This window comes from Pygoscelis adeliae, unplaced genomic scaffold (genome assembly GCF_000699105.1).
Source record: "Pygoscelis adeliae isolate BGI_AS28 unplaced genomic scaffold, ASM69910v1 Scaffold174, whole genome shotgun sequence".
Classification (NCBI taxonomy): Eukaryota; Metazoa; Chordata; class Aves; order Sphenisciformes; family Spheniscidae; genus Pygoscelis; species Pygoscelis adeliae.
The window spans coordinates 25,981-47,346 of record NW_008824676.1 but is presented as its reverse complement, the minus strand read 5'-3'; the positions used below and the strand labels follow the sequence as shown (position 1 = coordinate 47,346).

The 21,366-nt window shown below is 37.6% G+C and overlaps 1 protein-coding gene across 1 annotated transcript in view; it reads left to right on the top strand.

Moving 5' to 3' along the window:
- The first annotated feature begins 370 nt into the window (after positions 1 to 370).
- The window catches only part of ZNF532 (zinc finger protein 532), a 43,744-nt gene continuing 22,748 nt past the window's right edge, over positions 371 to 21,366 (top strand). Inside the window, 5 exon segments of the mRNA XM_009323050.1 lie at positions 371 to 432; positions 6,530 to 7,051; positions 7,054 to 8,873; positions 15,147 to 15,328; positions 17,898 to 18,074. Coding sequence (XP_009321325.1) covers positions 6,550 to 7,051; positions 7,054 to 8,873; positions 15,147 to 15,328; positions 17,898 to 18,074 — 2,681 coding nt within the window. The 5' untranslated portion in view covers positions 371 to 432; positions 6,530 to 6,549.

Sequence of the window (21,366 nt, the reverse complement as noted above, 5' to 3'; positions counted from 1 at the left end):
CTCTACCTGATGAAATTTCTTGGCATAACAACACAGAAATTAAAAAAAAAAAAAAAGCTTTTATGCTGATTAGGCTGGTATTACTCCCTGTGTAGGCATTTTGTTCCAGAATGAGCATGATGTTATTTAGGCATCATTCCTCGTGTTTAGAAGTGGAGTAATTATACCAGATTATCAGAATTTTGTTCTGGAATGGTGTGTTTAACTGAGAATTTATACCAGTCTAACTATAACAGAATAATTATTATATATGGTTATACCAGAAGTATGCTTCCAGAATCAAGACGTTACCATGTGCTACACACTGAAAAGTGGTGTCTCTTGTTTTCACAGTACTGAAAATAACACTGATGTTCTTTGAAGAACTTAGAAAAGAAAAGGTCTCTGCCCTAAAGAGTGAACAGTCCACAACTGTACATAGTACAAATGGAGGTAAAAACTGTAGGAAGAGTTTAGGGAACGTAAAAGAATGTAGTCACAAGAACATTAATTCCATAGGTAGATGAAAATTAAAGTTGGGTTTTTTCCTGTTTCCTTAAATAATAAACAGACTTGCTGCTGAGGGAAGCTTAAGTTGAGTAGTTGTTTGAACAAAAGCATGGAGTTACATATTGTAAGTATAGACAGTTATGTGGGATTTGAAGGCCAAGGGTAGGAATTTAAATTTAATATGGTAGAAAAGACAGGGCTAGTACAGACAGTTAAAGCAATTGCGTAGAGTCACCAGACTTGTGGTTGACCAATGAAGATTTAGATGAGCAGGAAGGTGAGTGTCAAGGAGGAAGAGTTGGTCAGCTCTTCAAAGGTTAATGGTGAAATAAAAGAATAAAAATTGAGCATGTGAGACCATGCTTGTGATCCAGAAACAATAGTTAGAAGCCTTCATGCATAGAGAATATTAATTGGAAAAGTATTGGAAAGGGAAGAGGATTATTTGTCATTGCTAGGCCTGGAAAGCTTGAAGTTGTTCTTGTACCTGACAGACAAAAATCAGAGTTTTGAGCAGTTTGGAGATACGACCTGTCTGGGAGCTGCCAAATGATTCTTGCCTTCATTAGGCTGTTGAACTTCCCCAAAACGAGTCTGGTTTGAGTGTTTGCAATTGCTTAGCTTTACACCAAAAAGTACCTTTTAATTTCAGCAGCAATTTATAGGCAGCTTGGTCTTGTGGAAAATACTGTGCCCCGTCTGCAGCTGTCCTAAAGCCCAAGCTAAAAGATAAATCATTATTTAGAACGTGAGAAAAAAATGTTTTCTTCTGTGTGTTTGTCTGCTCCCCCCCACCTTGGCAGAGTGCATGAAAGGGTAGGTTTGTCTGTTTTTCCTCATATGGCTAGAGTCCCTCCACCTGGAACAGGTATAGATACAGGGCTTGAGGAGGAGTGACAAAAATTCCATGTAGTAAAACAAAACTGCCTTTATTAATCCCTCAGAAGCAGCTGTTTACTCAAATATGTCATTGCATATTTGAGCCTTCCTCACATCTACACAAATAGTTGCTGTAAGAAAGCAGTATTTCAAAATGGTCTCTGGAATCCCTGATAATAGGGCAGAAGCTCCTGGATGCACTACATCTTGCAGATGTTTTCCCCTTTTTCTGGAGATCAGCCTTTTAAAATCTTTGAATACATCATTAGGCTTACCATCTTAACAGCCAGGATATGAAGGCCCCAAAAGGTTTACAAGAATTTAACTATTTCTCATGGGTGTAGCATCAAATTCTTGTCCTGCTTGCTTCTTCCACTGTCAGTAGAGAGTTCTCATGGACTGGTTCTTGTTTTGACATAATTAGCCAAGTGAGTGCTTCACTGGAATGTGTTATCAGATGAACTGGAGTAAAAAGGCTAACTGGGAAAAGTAAGATAGTGGAACAGTCAAGGAGTATCTTCCTTTGGCTAAAACCTGTGCCATTTTCTTCATGCTGTTCATAGGAAGCACTTATTTCAGGAGATACATTTCCAAAGAAAGAAAAATGTAGAAAGTCATGCACACATGCTTTGAACAAAGCATGAACAAAACAATCGTGGTTTATCCTCCAGAACTTAATTCGCACCTTACATTTCATTAAGATATTGATGCACACATAGGGGTGGATGTTGTCACCAAAGAGATTAATGGAAATCATGAAGTAAGTGTATTCAGAGTCTGTGATCTTAAGTTTTTAAGACTCACTGATATCTTCCCAGAAGTCCTATCACCCACCGTCAAAAAAACAGAACCCAGAAGCATTGCACCTCACTGCTCCGTGGCTCTCTAGCTGTGTAATTCCTATTGGCCATATCCAGAATTTTTTTCCTTTTTACTTACTTTTATCGTTGAATAATCAGTAAGCAAAGTAATGCTTGAATTTTTAAAGAAACTTATTCTCTTTAATAACTTTTCTCAAGTAATTCAAACACCTTAAAGGTTGCAAATCTTACAACAAAAGTTATAGGCTTTTCCTGGCATTCTGGTAAACATCAGCAGACAGCCAGGTCGAGAGGCAGGAAATGGAACTAGTCCACGGGAAGGAAGAGGAATGTTATGAAGGTAGACTGTCATCTGAAAATTAAATAGTACTTTGGACAGAGTCAATAAATCTAAAAACTAACTCTTTATGTGAGTACCTACAAAATTAGGGGTGTTTAATTTATTGTATCATCTATCCATTGTTCTTCATGCTATATGTTTCAAGTTAACATTCCCCTGTTGAGGTGAATTTTGTTTCTATTATTTAGAAATTAAAAATGAAAAAAACCTCTATTTCAGACAGATTTTTGAGGAGGTGGGAGTCTTGCAGGTTGTTTCTTTAAATACGGTTTTGTTTGTTTATTCTGAGGAATGTATCCTTGGTTACACTCCTTGTGGACTGTTTCTCAGTTCAATTCTGAAGATCATCTTAATGTCAGCCCTCTGATGCTAGGTTTTTACACTTCTGTGTGTCTCTTTGGAGACACTGAGCTTTGCTCTCAGCACTTTAAAAGCAGTTCTCAAAGAAATTCCAGTTCCTGGAAAATCACGATTTCCTAGGGAACCAGGAACTTGCCTCATTTCCTGTTCTGAAGTATTTAGAGGCATCATGTTGGCCTAGAGAAGGAATAGACTAACAGCTTGTCTGGCAGCCAAGGTGTCAGTTGATTTTGATCTTGGATAAAAGGCGGAGTTTTATTCTTAAGGGAAGGAGTTACTGAAAGATTTTCGGAGGGGAAAAAAGGGAGGAATGTGGCTTCAGAGTCCTGGCAGTTGTGGTAGAAACACAGTTTATATACTGAATCTTAAAATGGTATACTAGAATAGTGAGGAAAAGGTGAATAAAACGTCCAGGTTACAACTTTGCTTACTTGTTTATCAAGACTGGCCGTGTCTTTTGTCCCTTTTTATTTAACTTAGATTGCTTTAAAAGTTTGAAGAATGGGAGAGATTCTTCATAAGGGCAGTAGTAATTCTGGGTCCCCCACATAGAAGAAAGCATTCCATTCTCATGGTCTGGTAGACCGTGGGAGTTGTTCCTTCTGCATACACTTGGAAGACAGTTGCAACTATATGCAGTGTGCTCTCTATGGATAAATTTATGATCTTAGCTCTGCAAACCTCTGAATTCTTTTGAGGTATTTTCCTGTTTTGGAATTAGCCTAACCAAGTTACTCAGTAAAGGACAAATGTATCTCCTCTGCTACACAGTTTTGCTCTTAAACGTACTTGCATAAAAGACTGTGTAAGTGGGCCTTTACTTAATTCATTGCTATTGCTAAATGTTAATTAAACTCCAGTATATGTAATTAGAGGAAGTTTTAGACTAGGAAGACTTTCTAGTTCTTTTTGAGTGTATATAATAACTGTAAAAAGACACCTGTGGACAGATGTACAGAGTGCAAATAATTAGTATCTCGAATTGTGAAAAACTGTGTCAATTAAGGCTTTGTTTGTGTGGTTTGACATGGATTTGATACCCTTTGGTCTCTGGAATCTTTTCCATTTAATTCTTATAAGAACTTTCTTTGTAATTTTGATATGTGTGTATGTATTTTTGTATTTATTAGATAACTGCCTTTGTAATTGTGGCCCTTTCACAGGATCTTGAAATCCTTCAGACAGAGGGTAGACTAAAATCCAGGCCTGCAGAACTGTGCATAAGTGTGATAATCATCTTGCTTTGGTATAGGAAGGTGTCTACTGCCACATGTGCTGAACGCGATGGGTTAGCTTCTGAGTATACTGTGAGAGAGTTGAGCTGTGCTGGTTACTTGTCTAGTCTCGTCTTAAATCTTTGTGTTCATTTTATCCCAATTACTAGTTTTAAATGCACGAGGGCTAGAAACTTGCTTTTTAATAAGTGGATTTTAAAATTTTATAATTAAACAAATAGTAAAACCAGAATTACCAGCATTATGAAACAATCTTATGTCTGATAAGTATGGATTATAACCATATGCTTTACGAAAGTAGTGAAGTATTGATAATGAGCATTTACCATGATAGGCTACTATATATTGTCCATTAAGTAAAGGAATTATGAGTTAATTAAGGGAGTAAATTCATCAGTTGCAATGGTATACTCATATTTTCTAGAGAATCACAGGCTGAGTTCAGCTCTGCAGAAGGACTTGGTGTAATGAAAAGGAGTTAATAAGTTAGGCAAAGCAACAAAACCATTAAGTGGACCATGTAAACAATTTTCAAAACTATTACGTATTTATTTGAAGGTATTATATGAAATGTCTGTGTATTCCAGTATCCTTGAGAAATTTTCCTCAGTTGCCTTTCTTAGAGTCCATAATGACTTCCAGGTAGCCAGTGTTGATGAATACGTAAGTCTTAGATTTTTATCAAGCAAAGGGATTATGCCATTTCAATAAATTGCGTCTTTCTGAGGAACAGTTAGAGTGCTGCCTGTGTTGATAATGATATACATAAAAATATGTATTTAAACATATGTGTATTTTGATTAGTTTTTCTTAGCATTGTTACAGCTGAATTCAACAGTCAGCAAGTAGTTTCTCTCCATAGCTCAAGATAATGTCCTAAGAGGAGGACGAAGTGAGCCACTGAAGTTGTAGGATGCATCTCCATTGGCAAGTGGCTTACAACAGACCTTCTGCCATGGGGCATGTAGCTTTCTTGCTTACCTGAGGTAATATGAGGAGTTTGGAGAGCACTGTTGCAGTTACTCATACTGTGGTTCTCTGGTGGCCTATGTTAATTGATACTGGAGACAGAACATTGAGCTATGTAATAAGAATGTTTTCCAGTCCTTTAGTGCTGATAGAAAGGCAGGAGGACAGACAGGATGCTTCCTAAATGGGCACTTTCTAACAATAACACTTATTTGGTTAAGTATCTTTTCACATTGAATACTGGCTTTGGCCTGATAATTACTGAACAATGAAAGTATCTTAAAAACAGCTCTGTCACAACAATACAAATCATACCTGTGCATGGATATGAAAGAGAATGAAAAAGTATCTGTGCTTTCCGTAACTGACTTTTTTTGATCTCTACAAGTGATTCCCCTGCACACATCTGCATATTATTGAAACGTCTGTGGAAAAAGGCAAATGTCATAGTGGGATTTAAATCTAAAAGTATACTCAAAGTTAGTTTTTCTTTTTACACAGCATTTGTAAAGTTTTACTTTTGAGTTACCTGTTTGGTTTGGGAATTGGAAGGAAAAAAAACAACAATAGAGGCCAGTGGCGAACAAAAAAATCGGGATCTGGAAAATGTTACCTGTGAGGGGAGTTGGTTAGCCTAAAAAGGAGAAGACTGAAGGGAGATAACGGTCTCGGAGTAAAGTGCTGTTGCAAAGAGGATGGGTGAATAGAACCACATGTAGTTCATTCAGATTGCATCAAGAAAGATTCAGATTATGCAGTAGGAAACATACAACAGTGAAAATTGTGAATGACTGGAAGAAATTACTTTGGAGGTTGTAGAATCTCTGTTATGGGAGGTCTTTAAAGTGAGACACCTGTCAGGAGTGGTGTATATACAGCAGATCCTTCATTAGAGTTGCTGAAAAAACTCATTGTGAACACTGGGAGACACTTATTCCATAATTCTTATAAAGCAATTTAATTTATAGAAAACAGTGCAACAGTCTTAAAGTGTTAGTAGAAACACATTTGTTACCATCTTCAAGAAGGTTCATCAGGTTCGTAATGCAAATGTCAAGGAAAATCTAGACTTAGGAGGAGTTGTAAGTGCCTCACGTTATTTTCATGAAAGTCTAGGTATCTTGCTGTAATCATAGTGTATGTGAGAGAGAATAGGAGGGGAGTGTAGGAGAGGGGACAGGAAGAAAGTCACTGAAGAGAAGTTTGTGCCTAGAATGAAATGAGTAGGTTACAGTCTGTGAAGTTGATGGATTGCTATAGCTCTTGGTGCAATAATTTGACTGTACACTTGCGCTGTAACACTGTTCTGTAATGTATAATTTCTGAAAATATTACTTCAGAAGTGAAATAACACCTTGAACATACGCTTATTTTGTGTAAGACTGTGCTATTAGAGCTTAAAATACTGAAATGGTGACTTTCTGCTTATTTTACAGATTTGCTTACAATCAAATACATGACCATGGGGGATATGAAGACCCCAGATTTCGATGACCTTCTTGCAGCCTTTGACATACCAGACATGGTTGATCCAAAAGCAGCTATTGAATCTGGACATGATGACCATGAAAGCCACATAAAACAAAATGCTCACACAGATGAAGATTCTCATACCCCATCATCATCTGATGTTGGTGTGAGTGTCATTGTGAAAAATGTGCGTACTATTGATTCTTCTGAAGGAGTGGACAAGGATGGCCACCATTCCACAGGCAATGGCTTGCATAACGGCTTTCTAACGTCATCAGCTCTTGATAGTTACAGTAAAGATGAAGGGAAGTCACTTAAAGATGATGGGTCAGCTTCTGAGACTACACTGAAGGATTCAGCTTTCAACCAGTTTAGCCCAATATCAAGCGCTGAAGAATTTGATGATGATGAAAAAATTGAGGTAGATGACCCTCCAGATAAAGAGGAGATGCGTGCAAATTTCAGAGCAAATGTCTTGGCAGGATCTGTTTTTTTGAAAAGGCACTTGGAGGGGAGAACTTGATTAAATCTGGAATCCCAGTTTCAAGTAGTATAGATAAAAATAAAATTGCTAAACGAGAGACAGAGACAAACTCCATGAATTTAAGTGTCTATGAGCCTTTTAAAGCTCGAAAAACAGAGGACAAATTGCTAAAAGACAATTCTGAGAAGCTTCTTGAAAACAGGGTACTTGATGGAAAACTGAGTACTGAAAAAAGTGAAACAAATCTTGCCAGCATTTCACAGTCCAAAGCAAAGTCATCAGCAAAGCTTTCTTCATGCATTGCTGCAATTGCAGCACTGAGTGCTAAAAAGGCAGCTACAGATACCAGTAAAGATTTACAGTCTAATTCAGGAGAATCTTCTCCATTACCAAAAGACATGAGTGAAAGTCCCCGGGCTATTGAAAAATCACCCGAATCTCAGAGTCTCATTGATGGTGCTAAAAAGCCATCTATCAAACCGCCTGATAGTCCCAGAAGTGTATCAAGCGAAAACAGTAGCAAAGGGTCTCCATCTTCTCCTGCAGGGTCAACACCAGCAATTCCTAAAGTTCGCATAAAAACCATCAAGACTTCTTCTGGGGAGATCAAGAGAACTGTTACTAGAGTGTTGCCAGAAGTTGATTTGGACTCTGGTAAAAAGCCAGAGCAGACTGCTTCTATGGTAACTTCCATGACATCTCTCCTGTCCTCACCAACTTCTGCTGCTGTTCTTTCCTCTCCTCCTAGAGCTCCTCTCCAGTCCACAGTTGTCACCAATGCAGTTGCATCTGCGGAACTTGCACCAAAACAGGTCACAATCAAACCCGTGGCTACTGCCTTTCTCCCTGTTTCAGCAGTTAAAACAGCAGGTTCACAAGTTATTAATTTGAAGCTTGCTAACAATACTACAGTGAAAGCCACTGTAATATCTGCTGCTTCAGTGCAGAGTGCCAGTAGCGCCATTATAAAGGCTGCCAATGCTATACAACAGCAGACTGTTGTGGTGCCAGCGTCAAGCCTTGCCAGTGCTAAACTTGTGCCAAAGACAGTTCATCTTGCCAACCTTAATCTTCTGCCTCAAGGTGCTCAAACCACCTCTGAACTCCGCCAAGTGCTAACGAAACCTCAGCAACAAATAAAACAGGCAATAATTTCTGCAGCAGCCTCACAGCCTTCTAAAAAAGTATCTCGAGTCCAGGTGGTGTCATCTCTACAAAGTTCTGTAGTGGAAGCATTCAATAAGGTGCTGAGTAGTGTCAATCCAGTACCAGTTTACATCCCAAACCTTAGTCCCCCCGCCAATGCCGGAATATCGTTACCAACACGAGGTTACAAGTGTTTGGAGTGTGGCGACTCATTTGCTCTTGAGAAGAGCCTGACCCAGCATTATGACAGGAGGAGTGTGCGAATTGAAGTGACATGTAATCATTGTACAAAGAATTTAGTTTTCTACAACAAATGCAGTCTTCTTTCCCATGCTCGTGGACACAAGGAAAAAGGAGTTGTAATGCAGTGTTCACACCTGATTTTAAAACCAGTCCCAGCAGATCAAATGATAGCATCTCCTTCAAGCAATACTGCTACATCTATGCTTCAAAGCCCTGTGGGAGTTGGCACGCATACTGTAACAAAGATACAGTCTGGCATAACTGGGACAGTAATATCAGCCCCAGCAAGTACACCTGTCATTCCAGCTATGCCACTAGATGAAGATCCATCGAAACTCTGTAGACATAGTCTAAAGTGTTTGGAGTGTAATGAAGTTTTCCAAGATGAGACATCTCTTGCAACTCATTTCCAGCAGGCTGCAGACACAAGTGGACAAGTAGAGTATCATATGTTTAAATTCCAATGTTTCATCTATAAGCCTAGGAGACTTTGGATATGTTTTTACTTCCATTTAGCTGTTAATTATCTGAACCTCCGTGATTAAAAGTATAAATGAAAACCACAAAAAATCTTGCAAGCCCTTACATAGTGAATGTCAACATTTTTAAAATAAGAGTTTACTTAGAATTTTTTTAGGCCCTGAAGTCTGAAATTTACACTGTATATTTTTACTAAAATTTAGCATTAGCATTCTTACAGCTGAACATTATAATACCGAAATTAATAATGGTCTTTACTAAGAATTTTTAATGATTCTGTGCTTTGGAATTTGAGTATCCTGTGGAATCCACTTAATTGGCACCCTCATTAACAGCCCGCCTATTCAATCTGAATGATACGTTTAAGTGATTCATTCTTGATTTGTCTTCAGTTTTTATTATTTTCATATAGCACCGTAAGTGAGCTAGGCATTCCTCTTATCTACAGGGACTCTAGGCAATGAATAAATGGCACACTGATTCTGTTGAAAGGATACGCATGCTGTTTTCTTCAGGTCTTTCTTAAACAGAAGTGAGAAGTGATGTTCACTAGCATGCATTTCTTACTGTGTGACCATTTGTTTATTTGTGTTGGTTTTCCTTTCCTCTTACAATTGCTAATGAGTTAAACTTACAAACCATTTTAAAATTCTTTACTAATGTATGTGGCCTAACCTGAAAGAAACAAGTCATTCAATAAAAGTTAATATTAATCAGTGTGCGATGTATTTTATAATCCTATAAGAGTTAAGATCGTTAATTAAATTGTATAGTTGGATTTCTGTTGGGGCGTGCCAATTAAAAGGGATTCTGGTGTGTTTCAAAGCATTCAGTTGAGCTTGGCGTTGCAGCTTCTTGCTATGTGGGAAGCTGAAAACCTGCAAACATGCTCAGACTGATCAAGACAGGAATGACCCAGAATATTTCTGGGAATTGCACAGCAACGTGCAGGATAAAGGTTTTTAAGTCCTGCAGTTAGGAAAAAATCCACTAGTCATAGAAGTGCAGACAGGTTCCTGTCAGAATCTATTTACTAAACTTAAGACCTATTCTGTGGCCATGAAGCAGTTACACTGTGCCCACCACTACAGATAGTAATGTAAAGAGATCTGAATGTGGAAATAATCTTGACTATATGGATTATGTGGCTCTGCCTCAGCTCCTACTTTACTAACTGGCTAGTGGACTTAGACTGAAATTGCCTGGATTCACAGTGAAATGCCATGTGAGTGAATTTCTGTTTGTAAGATGCTACAGATGTGCCTACCTAAAGCAAGTTTATTTAAGCTTTTTGTCAGGAAGAAGTTAGCAGGATGTATTCCGTCCTTCGATCTTGCTGCAGTTTTGAACAGTATCTAACAGTTGACCATGAGTATATTCTGCACCAGCTCTTGAGTTATTTAATACTCAGTAATTGTTTTTTAGCTAACTCCTTTTCTGGTGCTTATTGGTGTTAGATTTATCTTTTTTTCCGTAATAGGTCCATTAGTTATCATTTGGTATGATAAGATCCAGTAGTCCTTGTGAAAACCCTGTTGTTCTTGATACTATAAAATCAAGCAATTAAGAAGACACCAAGATAAAGCGAGTGGATGAGAGACAGGCAAATATACTGAGAATAGGTTGGGAGGATGAGGTAAGGATAAAATGAAAAAAATAGAGAAGAACAAAGATAAAAAAGTGAGGTACTTGCTTTCTGTGGGGGCCTTGTTTTGTATGGACAGGTAAACTAAACAGATTGGTAGAAACACCTTTTGCCCTTTCCTGCTACCTCTGTCTGGTGCTTTTGCCCTGTTGCTGCCGAGTTTGCTCTCTATGCATGTCCTGTTAGATACTGTTTACCCTGGTGATTTACTACGGGAAAGCAACTGAGATCATAGAATGTCAAAATATTACTGCAGTTAGGTGGAAAGATAAGTATGGGTACGCAGATACTGCTGTTCAGGGAGGAAAACTCATGAAGCTACAGAAAACAGTCAGCATTGCCTACTACCTGTCAATGTGTCTGTGTCTTTTGTTGGAAACTTGCTCTCTTTTAAGAGCTGATGTATGAAAAAGGCCTTAATACCCACTTACGAGGCCATGGATTTCCAGGTTTAAAAAAAAAAAACGAACAGCCTTGTTGCTGCAAAGCACTGGAGGAAAAGAAGCTATTTTCATGTTGTTCCATTTTAAAAGAACGCTCTTAATAAACCTAGTTTTAAATGTTCTTTGTTGAAATATCCTCTTAAAAATTAATTAAATATTTTTCTTAGTCCTTTTCATATATCAAGCAGCAGTTTTCACTTCTGTGCTGGTTTTTTTATGTTACATTTTATTACACGCTGTAGTGTTGTAGCTATACTGAAATGCCCAGCATGAAAACTGTTTAACTGAACAGTTGCTTTAGTGAGAGCAATATGTCCTGCTTTCTTTTTGTTATATTTTTGTCCATTTTTTGTCCCAAGCATTGCTGCAAGGGTAGTGTTTGCTGAAGAAAGACTCTGTATAGGCATTTATTAATAAACATTTTAATACTATTTCATTATATGTTACCCCTTGAAAAGCTTGGACAAGAAATACTCTGACTTCTGTTTTCCTTCTTAGTGCTTGGCACTGGCTTTTTGTTGTAAAACTACCATTATTTTGGGGGGAAGGAGACAGGACAGTTAGATGAAATTGGTATTTTAACTTTGGAAGGAAGGAAGAAAGAATAAAAATAAACATTGGGACTTTGCAAACAACTAATAGGAAAATAGTTATTATTTGCAGCTTACCATTCTTTCTAGTGCCCACCTAATTGCTCTTGAAATGGAAATTGTATACTGTTTTATGTTTTCAATGAGTCTAAGCAATAAGTAGCTGTTACTTGTTCTTCTTAACTCCTGTTACGAAGGTAGAATGTTTCTTTTAAAATAAACAATAGTAAAACATCCCTAGCAATTAGAAGATGTTCCCTGTAAAGTTGTTACTTTTCTGTAATATTTTACTTCCATTAATATTCCTGTTAAAGGGAATGGGACCACTCACTGACAGGTTTCCTGGCTGAGTGAAACCCTCATCTATTTACTGGAGGGAAAAAAAGTAGCAAACCTGGGCTAATTAATGTTAATGGTCGTCTTATTTACAGATACAAGTGTATAGCTTCCGTGGAAACTACATAGCTCATTTCCCTTCATACTCATAGTTCTTGTGTATCTTTTATTTTCCACCTCCACCATTTTTTCTTCTAACCCTTTTTTTTCTGAAACTTTGACTTTAAATGCAGGCAGGTGATGATTTTCACAAACTGTGTTTTATTTTGGTATGGGTTGGAATGAGAGAACTGGAAGTTAATACCACGTTAAGCCCAAAATAAAATGGTAAGCAAACATGCTGAATTTCAGAATTTCACAGTAGATTCTTCTTGTTCTACTGTAATCAGTTACAATTAAACATTTTACTGTACTCATCAAAATAGCAAACCAGTGGCCTTAATGAATAGCATTATTGGCATTTTGTGTCAGTCTGAGTTACTAGCATTACAGATGAATCTTGCAGGCTGCTTGTTGCAAAATCAGAGATACACCCTTAGTTGGGTTTGGAATGTTGTATGGCTCTTCCATGGCGTAGCATCCCAGTTTCCTTTTGCAGTGCTGCAGACGAAAGGCTTTGGAAGGACTATGAAAACCCCATATGTTTCTATTACTGAAATAAGAAGTTCTGTTTTGCTGTTTTCTTATGTAATCAAATAATACTCCAGATTATCCAATATTATGTTGCTGCTTATTAATACATAAATGGTAAAAGATAGATTTTAGGAATGGTACTGAAGCCAAATAAATGTGGCAAGCACATTCTAAGTAAAGTTGTGGTTAGTCAGGATTTGGCCTTTAAGCCTGAGCTGAAGACAAAGTTAACATCCCAAACCAGTTCTGTTCAGCGTTGGAGGGCATGAGTCAGTGGTTCCGGCCATAGCTGTTTGGTCAACTGGGGACAAATATTTGGCATTTCAAAGTGAGTATTTATACGTGTCTGAACACAATTTCAGACTTACTGTGTCACAAAGGCTCTAATCAGGCTGATAGTTCCAAATCCCCGCATATAGTTAACCTCAGGTAAAACCTTCCGCAAGGGTAGTAAATGTATCCATGCTATCTACTAATCTTGGCTGGCAGTAGTGCTAATATTGAACCTGAATTTGAGTAACGGTAGATTTTCTTTGCTTAACTTCCTCTATTTTAATGTTTTGCATTTCACCATCTTGCTGTCCTTGGGACATTGAGAACTATGTTTGGATGGAGACTCTGTTGAAACATACCAGGCCACCATGTTCACAAAGTAAACATTAAAAGTGAACCATATGAAAATACACTTCTTGCTTCTGTGTGTGTGACCACAAGATGTTTCATGTTAACATTTCTACTTAGAATTACTGTTTTTAAAAAAAGAGTCGAGTCAAAGTATTTGCATGCATCCTCAAAAAAAGCATTTAGATTAAGCTATTTTGTAAAAAGAATAAAAATGGAGTGTACAGATTGTAATACAAAAATATACTTGTTCTTAGAATATCAGTAATATTGTAAAAATGCTAAGGCAGTTAAGAAGTTACTTTAGACCTTGATATTAAACAGTGTTCTATTTGAAAAAAAAAATCCTTTTTTGCAGTGACTATAATGACTTTTTCCTTCCGTCTTTGGAGTTAGTGTGTGTCTCCTGTTGATTAAATGGGCACAGGTTATGTTTTTTTACTGGTGTAGTTGCCAATACTAGTAAGTCAGACTCCTGTGAGAGCTATTTGTAACACTGTACTATTTCGTCTACAATGGTAGCTTTGATTCTGCTATTATATGATCTGGATATTACTGGTTTTTAAAAGAGATTTGAAGGAGAGTTGCCTAAATTGGAAGAAGGGGGTGACTTTTTGTGAAGCACCTGTCTTTTAGTAAGAAACTATTATTTCTTAATTATTTATTTCAGGATTTCTTCATACATAGCTTAGTAAATAATTTATAATGCAGCTCTGGAGATCTTGTTTTGTTCTGTGTTCTTGCAAAATGTACACATCAGTACATCTGCAAGACTCTTATGGATAACATTTCTAAAAATATGCAAATCTCATGTTAAAAAAATACCCATGTCATGAAGGAGTCTTGGTTTTGTTTTTGAATCTTCATAAGTCACTGGTGAGATTCATAAGTCCCAAGTCATAAGAAATAATAATAATAATTTGAAAAGCCTTACAAAGCAAAGTCTTATGAAATGAAGTTGAGTTGAAGTCAGTGAAGCAGCTTCCATGATCAAAGTTAAACAGAAGCATAGCTCCATACAGGATGTCAGCTATCTGCCTAGAGATTTGAGAGATGTATTACTGTAAATGAAACATTTTCTGGAATGCTTTCACAGGTTTGGCTCTTTGTGCCCTCCAGTGATGGAAAGCAACTGTGAGCAAAAGTGAAGCCTCTTTACAGCTGGGTTGCATCATTTGCATTTCATCCCAAAAATGGCACAAAGCACCCAAAGAATTTCAGTGTTTCTGATTTGGCATATGGTCAACATGTAGTTGAAGATTTTTTTAAATTATTTTTGTGTAACAAAATACTAGAATTAGTTTAGTAAATTACTCCTGCATGTAGAAAGATTGCCCTGCAAAGAAAAGCTTTGTAAATATTTTATATATCTCTAGTTTTCATTCAGATGCACAGTATGTTGATAGAATGCAGATGTTGTATTCTAGCCTGAGAAATATATTTTGAAATTATCTGTGCACTTTCTGCCTGATAATATTCCATTTTATTGGTATTATGGATGTTACCATAAGAATTCATCAGGAGCAAGGATCAAAGAAAACGAAGATAGCTTATTTGGTGTTTTTTGGGTTTTTTTTTACTTTATGTGGTGCACTGAGTTAAAACCATAAGGTTTGATTCTCAAGTTGTACTTAGGCCCCTTGCACTATTAAGGTAATCTTGTGAGGCACCTAAGTAAAATTTATATAAACCAACTGCATCTCCCATGGTCAGTGGTATATGAAAGAGCTTTGTTGTGTCAGAATGGCCCAGAATGCCAATATGCCTGGTTGCCAATATCTGCCAGCTCTGTCCTACAAGATTTGTCAGTAGGGCCTGCATTTAGTACTTGACTACTTCTTTTGGTTCACATCACAGTCATAACATTTAATTTTTTGTTTGATATATTACAATGTTTGACACAAGACGTTATGTATAGCTGAACCAAACCTTTTGTTTCATCTATTTTGGTTTATCGTTTAGAAGACATGCAATATCTGCCAGATGCTGCTTCCTAACCAGTGCAGTTTTGCATCACACCAGAGAATTCATCAGCATAAATCTCCATACACGTGTCCTGAATGTGGAGCAATCTGCAGATCTGTCCACTTCCAGACTCATGTCACTAAGAACTGCCTGCATTATACCCGAAGAGTTGGTTTTCGGTCAGTATAATGATTACTTTTGTTGTCAATTTATGTATAATTTATGCTTTTAAAAGTAATTTTCCATTTTCATAAGCATTGTTTGTAGAATACAGCTTCATGGGTTTAATGTTGTCATGGCAACAATGCTATTAGTACTACAAATTTTGGAATAAATACCACATTAGGATTCTGCTTTGTTTTAGGCATCCGCTTTTGTATGTTATAAATCAGAATATTAGCTAATCTCATCCAGCCATAAAATGTCAGATTCGGGACTTCACGGTTTATAAGGTCTAGAGAATTCAGATGTATTTTCTTAATTTCAGGTTCTTAAAAAAACCTTCTGAGTTTTTTCAAAACATCAGATTTTAGATTGTTCTCTCTGGTAGAACAGTCATTTTCAGTATTTACTGCCAGAATTTATTATTGGGATGCTGATGGGCATACTGCATCTATCTGGTTGCTCTCTTTTCTGTGGGAAGTCAAGATTCCTCAGCTTTACATCGCTTGAAAATTACCTTTCTCATTCAAACAGCCTGGTCTTTTGGTTCTTCTTTGTTGCTCTTCAGTTTCCCTTTAATTTTTATGTTTCCATGTAAGGGCAACTCACTGAGAAAATGGGGATCAGAGGCATTTCATGGCAATGTTAAGTTTTGAAGGCTTGAAAAGGCTTGAAGAATTGTTTTGTCTTAGAATTTTACTCACACTGAATGGCAGGCAGCACAGCAAGAAATCAGAAGAGCAACCCGTACAGCCGAGCTTTGCTCAGCACTCCTAAAACATTTCCACTTCACCCTGTCAAACTGGAGATGGGTGATTTAAAATTTTACCAGTAGGCAGCTTCTTCCCCCTTAAGGTCCCACAAGTTCATTTGCTAGGATAGCTGTGAAATCTTCCACTAAGGGAAGAAAGCATTTTTACTGCATCAAACCAGCTGCTGGGGCAATCTGTTTTCAGACTGAATCCATGGCCTGGCACAACTCTCAGCTCTTCGCGTTTCTTTGAGTTCTTCTCTTTTATTCTTTTCTCCCAAGCAGTAGTCTGTCTTGTCCTACATTTCTTACATCTGCTGCCTCCACTCTACTTTCCTTCCCTCTAGTCTGTGTCTCTTGGGTTTGTACACGGAATCATCTTCAGGGACTCTGGCGTGCACCAGTAATACCAGAAGATTCATAAATCCTTCACTATGAATCTAAACTAAAGTTACTAAACTTTTCAAGATGTATCATAAACATCTCATGTCACACTAAATCAGAATTTCTGTATATGGTGAGACTAAACCAAAAATACCTAGGCAAAGAAAAGCAATATCTGGGAAAGTTAATATCTTCCTTCTTAGACTCCTCAGCATCTCCTTACCACCATGGTGCATTCACTTGAGGAACAGCATAACCAGTCTTGCCTTTCCAAAGGACCTCTGTGAGGGAGTTCAGTTGGATTTCAGCGATTTAGGCTAGTTGTCTGAACTAAATCAGCTGAAAATTTCAACCTTAAGTTTAATTGCATCCTTCCAAGTTGAAAACAAGAAAGCTGTTATAGCAGTCCAAGAAAGGAAGGCTTGGTCCTTAAGAACTGTTTTAATATACAATGGTGGATGCTGAGGATCATTTATTATGTTGCATCACTAGAGAATAAAGTCCAGATGGGATGGGATGGGGAGGCAAGAGATGCAACCCAAAATTTTGGAAGGGTAGAGGCTTTCTATGTTAAATTATAAAACTCACTGTAAAATACTAATCAATAAGAAATGTGTTCATTTGACAGGTTATTTTGTAATTGCTTATTGCAATATGTTCTTGGACTTATTTGGTAGCATTTAGTACTGGAGATGTATGGCACTAAAACAGACCATTGTGTATGGAAATTCTTATGTACTAATATTCAATTCTTTAATCATTTTATTTTAGAATAGATGCGGGAAGGTCACAAATTTTCGACACAGCAGAAGTATGTTTTTGAAAAATATTTTCAGAATTCCAATCTGATAGATTGATCTGATTGTAGAGATTCGGTTTAGTTGTCTTGAGTTTAAATTACTCTTTTTTGTTTTTAAATCCAAGTGCTGATTTGATTACATGTACAGAAAATCATTAACAGTATGTCTTCATTAAATCTAAACAAGGGAAATGGTGGAAATGTTTTCCTTACTGGTTTTCCATTTTGGTGGTAGTTTCTAAATTGCTGTGGCGTACCTTGTACAATCCACTGCATGTGATAAAAATGCATTTTGTAAAATCTCTTTACAAATTTGCAGAGGTTTTAAGCATTCTTTTTACAATCAATAGAATATTCCTCTGTTGACCCTTCTATCTGTTTTGTTGTAATGCCATAAAAACATGTTCTGACTTCATATCTCTTAGATTTTCAAATTAAATTTGGGAAATTTCTTTTTTCTTACTTTCTGATATGCAAATGTCTGTTTATGTTGATTCTTACTGGGTTGTTTAAATTGACAGAATAACATAGTTTTTTCTGGTTGTATATATATGTTTATCTCTTCCACTTGCTTGAAAATCAGTGTTGATTCCATTTCTTTCAGTACTGCTTTGGGCTACGCTGAACTGACTCTTTTCCACTCTTTTTGCAGCTGCGTGCATTGCAATGTTGTATACTCTGATGTGGCGGCACTCAAGTCTCATATTCAAGGTTCTCACTGTGAAGTCTTTTACAAGTGTCCTATCTGTCCCATGGCATTTAAATCTGCTCCCAGCACACACTCCCATGCCTATACACAACACCCGGGTATCAAGATAGGCGAACCAAAGTAAGCAAAATTAACCTTCTACTGCACTTGCCTGCATTTTAATATGTGCATTGTGAAATTGCATTCTGTCCTGTGCTTACAATCTTAAAAGTCACGTACTGTACAACCAACAGTTTGTCATCCTGTTGGTAACGTGTGGCGTTTGTGTAATGTTTTCATGAGTTTTTTAGCTGGCAATTTATTTGGCAAAGGTTAAATTTCCATTAACATAGCAATAGCAGTTCTTTAAACACTGCGTGCTACAAGAGAGTAATACGGTAATTACAAAAATTATTCGGACAGGCAGCTAGTGTGTTGCTCGTTCTTATTTTTTGCTTAGCTCATCTGCATTTTTACTGTGAATTAAGATAATGTGATTCCAAAAAGAACTGCTAAGACTCATCAGGGCTTATGCAGTGATTCTCGTAACATCTGATTGAAAAGGTAGGAAAAAGCAATTTTATTTTTTTTCTATTACATGCACACGGATAGTCATCTGGGTGAATTTGGAAAATTGGTTCTTTCAGTGCATCAGTTCACAGGGGTCAGGGTGTGTACTTGTGAGAGATGGTTTTAGAAGTGGCAGTTGTCTCTGGCCTGACCTTGAGCAATTCTCGTGGGCTACAGCTGCCTGCGGTACCCTGTTCTTTTGGTCAGGCAGCTGCTCACTTGTTGGGCAGTGTTTTTCCGGTAGGATCTGATCTCCTCTTTTTGTCTACTAGATTTTTCTTTATGAAAGCCGCAGGTTTTGGGAGTGGTGAGCTAGGTTTTTGCTTCCCTGAGACGGTCATGTCTCAAGGAGAGCAATTCCAGTGTATTATTGAGAGGTGCCAGCCTTTAAATCATTTCCAGCCTTGCCCCTCCAAATAAAAATAGATGCATTTATAGAGCTGTTTATATAAGCTTTTTTCTGATAAATAGTCTCTCTTCTCTGGATTAAAGCAGAACTGATTCCGTTCTGTAGCTAGGAAAGTTGGGCATAAACATGGTGGTTTACTGATGATGGTAACACAGGGCACAATTAGGAACTCGGCTTCAAGGTCTTTGTTTTAAAGATGTTGAACATTCAAGGCCTCCGCTGAAGCCAATGGGAGCTGCAGGTGCCGATGCATGTGAAAGTCAGGCTTCAAATCTCATCGGTCTTAGCCTGATGCCTTCTCATTGCAGGCCTTTTTCTTCTGTCTTCTTTCTCCTCTGTTGGTACGAGTGCAGTATTGAGAGTAAATACGCAAGTATTTAACTCCATGTTGTTTCTCTGGAGTGCACGGAGCACACTAGTACATTTTAACAACTTGCAGACTCAAGAAAATAGAAGGCAGATGAGAGAAACAAGGTACCATGTAATGTAATAACCAGATTTCAGAAGAATTTGTTTTATCACTGTTTCTTCTACCATATTAACAGGAGATTTATTCTTTAGGGTGTTTAAACCTACATTAAAGCAAAATGGCAACAAACTTACTGTGTCTGATACCAAATTAACACATTTCCACCCAGTGACAAATGATACCTTGTTTTAATTCAGGATGGTATCTTCAGTGAGAGGCTTTGAAATACCAACATTTAATCTAAAACTTGTTTCAGATTCCCATAATTTTCATTAGAGAAAACCAAAAGATTAAGAGCACCATTTGTGTAAGATACTTCACATATGAAAACTGCAGAAGATTTCTTGAATTGTGCTTGGATCTGCTGAACTGTTTCTGATCAACTTTGTGAATTAAGTATTTTGCATTAGTTTTCCTTCCATATAGATGTGCTTATAATTGTATTCTTTTATGAATTTATTTTGATTATAAAAAGACTAAAATAAAATTTTATGAAGTACTGTTGTATTTTAATAAATCATAAAATTCATAGTTGAGTGCTCCTCTTAAGAAGTGGTGTTTTCTTTAAATTTGCCAGTTTTAATCTAAATGCTGTCTTAAATGCATGCAGAGTGACTAGTAAGATTTTCCCAGTCTTCGCAGGTTTGGAGTTCTTTGCTTCCATTTCACAAGCATTTGTAGGTAATACGGTGTTGACACCAACACTCAAGATGTTCACATTGACCATTTAATAAGGTCTATTTCAAGCTATCAGGACCTGTGGTTTTCCTCTACCTGTGGTAGAATTAACTACATGTATTTCTGCTACTCAGTAGCAATTTAAAAAGGAAATGTTTTTGTTGTTTAAATTAGTTGGTTTCTGAGGATATTTCTCACGTATCTTGGTCAAGTTGACATCAAATGTTTGTGACATTGCTCAAATTCTGGTTTATCTGCTGTAGTGTTCTGTGTTAAAATCACAGAACAGCCCAGTTTGGAAGGGACCTCAAAAGATCATCGGGTCCAGCCTTTCATGGGAAAGGGAGCTGAGCTTAGATGAGATTATATAGCACCCTGTCCAACTGCATCTTGAAAGTCTCCAGCGATGGTGACTCCACCACGTCCCTGGGGAGGTTGTTCCAGTGAATGATTGTTCTCACTGTAAAAAATTTCTTTCTTGTATCAAGATGAAACCTCTCCTGGTGCAACCTGTACCCATTGCCTCTTGTCTTCTCCATGTGGCTCCTTGTGAAGAGAAGACCCTTTGTCCTCTTTGTAGCTGCCCTTTAAGTACTGGAGCACTGTGATGAGGTCCCCCTGAGCCTTCTCCAGGGAGAAGAGACCCAACTCCTTCAGTCTTTCCTCATAGGGCAGGTTTTCCAGCCCTTTGGTCATCTTCGTGGCCCTCCTTTGGACCCTCTCCAGTCTGTCCATGTCTTTCTTGAGTTGTGGGGACCAGAACTGGCTACGGTGGTCCAGGTGTGGCCTGGCCAGCGCTGAGTAGAGCTGACAGGCACTGTTGTATTTGAGGACATACATTCACATTTGACCAATCTGCTGCTGCTGGTTTATCTGTATTGTATTACCTAGCATCTACATTGCATATGGCTGGTGTACACTTCGAAAGCTTAACAAATTCATTATTGAAAAGAAGGAATGTAATATAGTCATATAACACCATAGATATGATTACCTAAGATCAGTTAAATTTTTGTTCTTCTGAAGTAAAAATTTTAAAACAAATGAAAAGAAGGGTACGGTAGCCTTCTGTGTTTGGAAATGTGAAGCTTTTGAGTTTTCATTGGGTATATAAAAGGTGTCTGACCCTTGAATGTGAGTTTCAAACCTCACCTGGTAGGCAGATGTACAGGTGTACTGGCTTAGACAGGTGTACTCTTCGGTGGGTCAAAAACTGGCTGGACGGCCGGGCCCAGAGAGTTGTGGTGAATGGATTTCAATCCAGTTGGCAGCCGGTCACGAGCGGTGTTCCCCAGGGCAGTATTGGG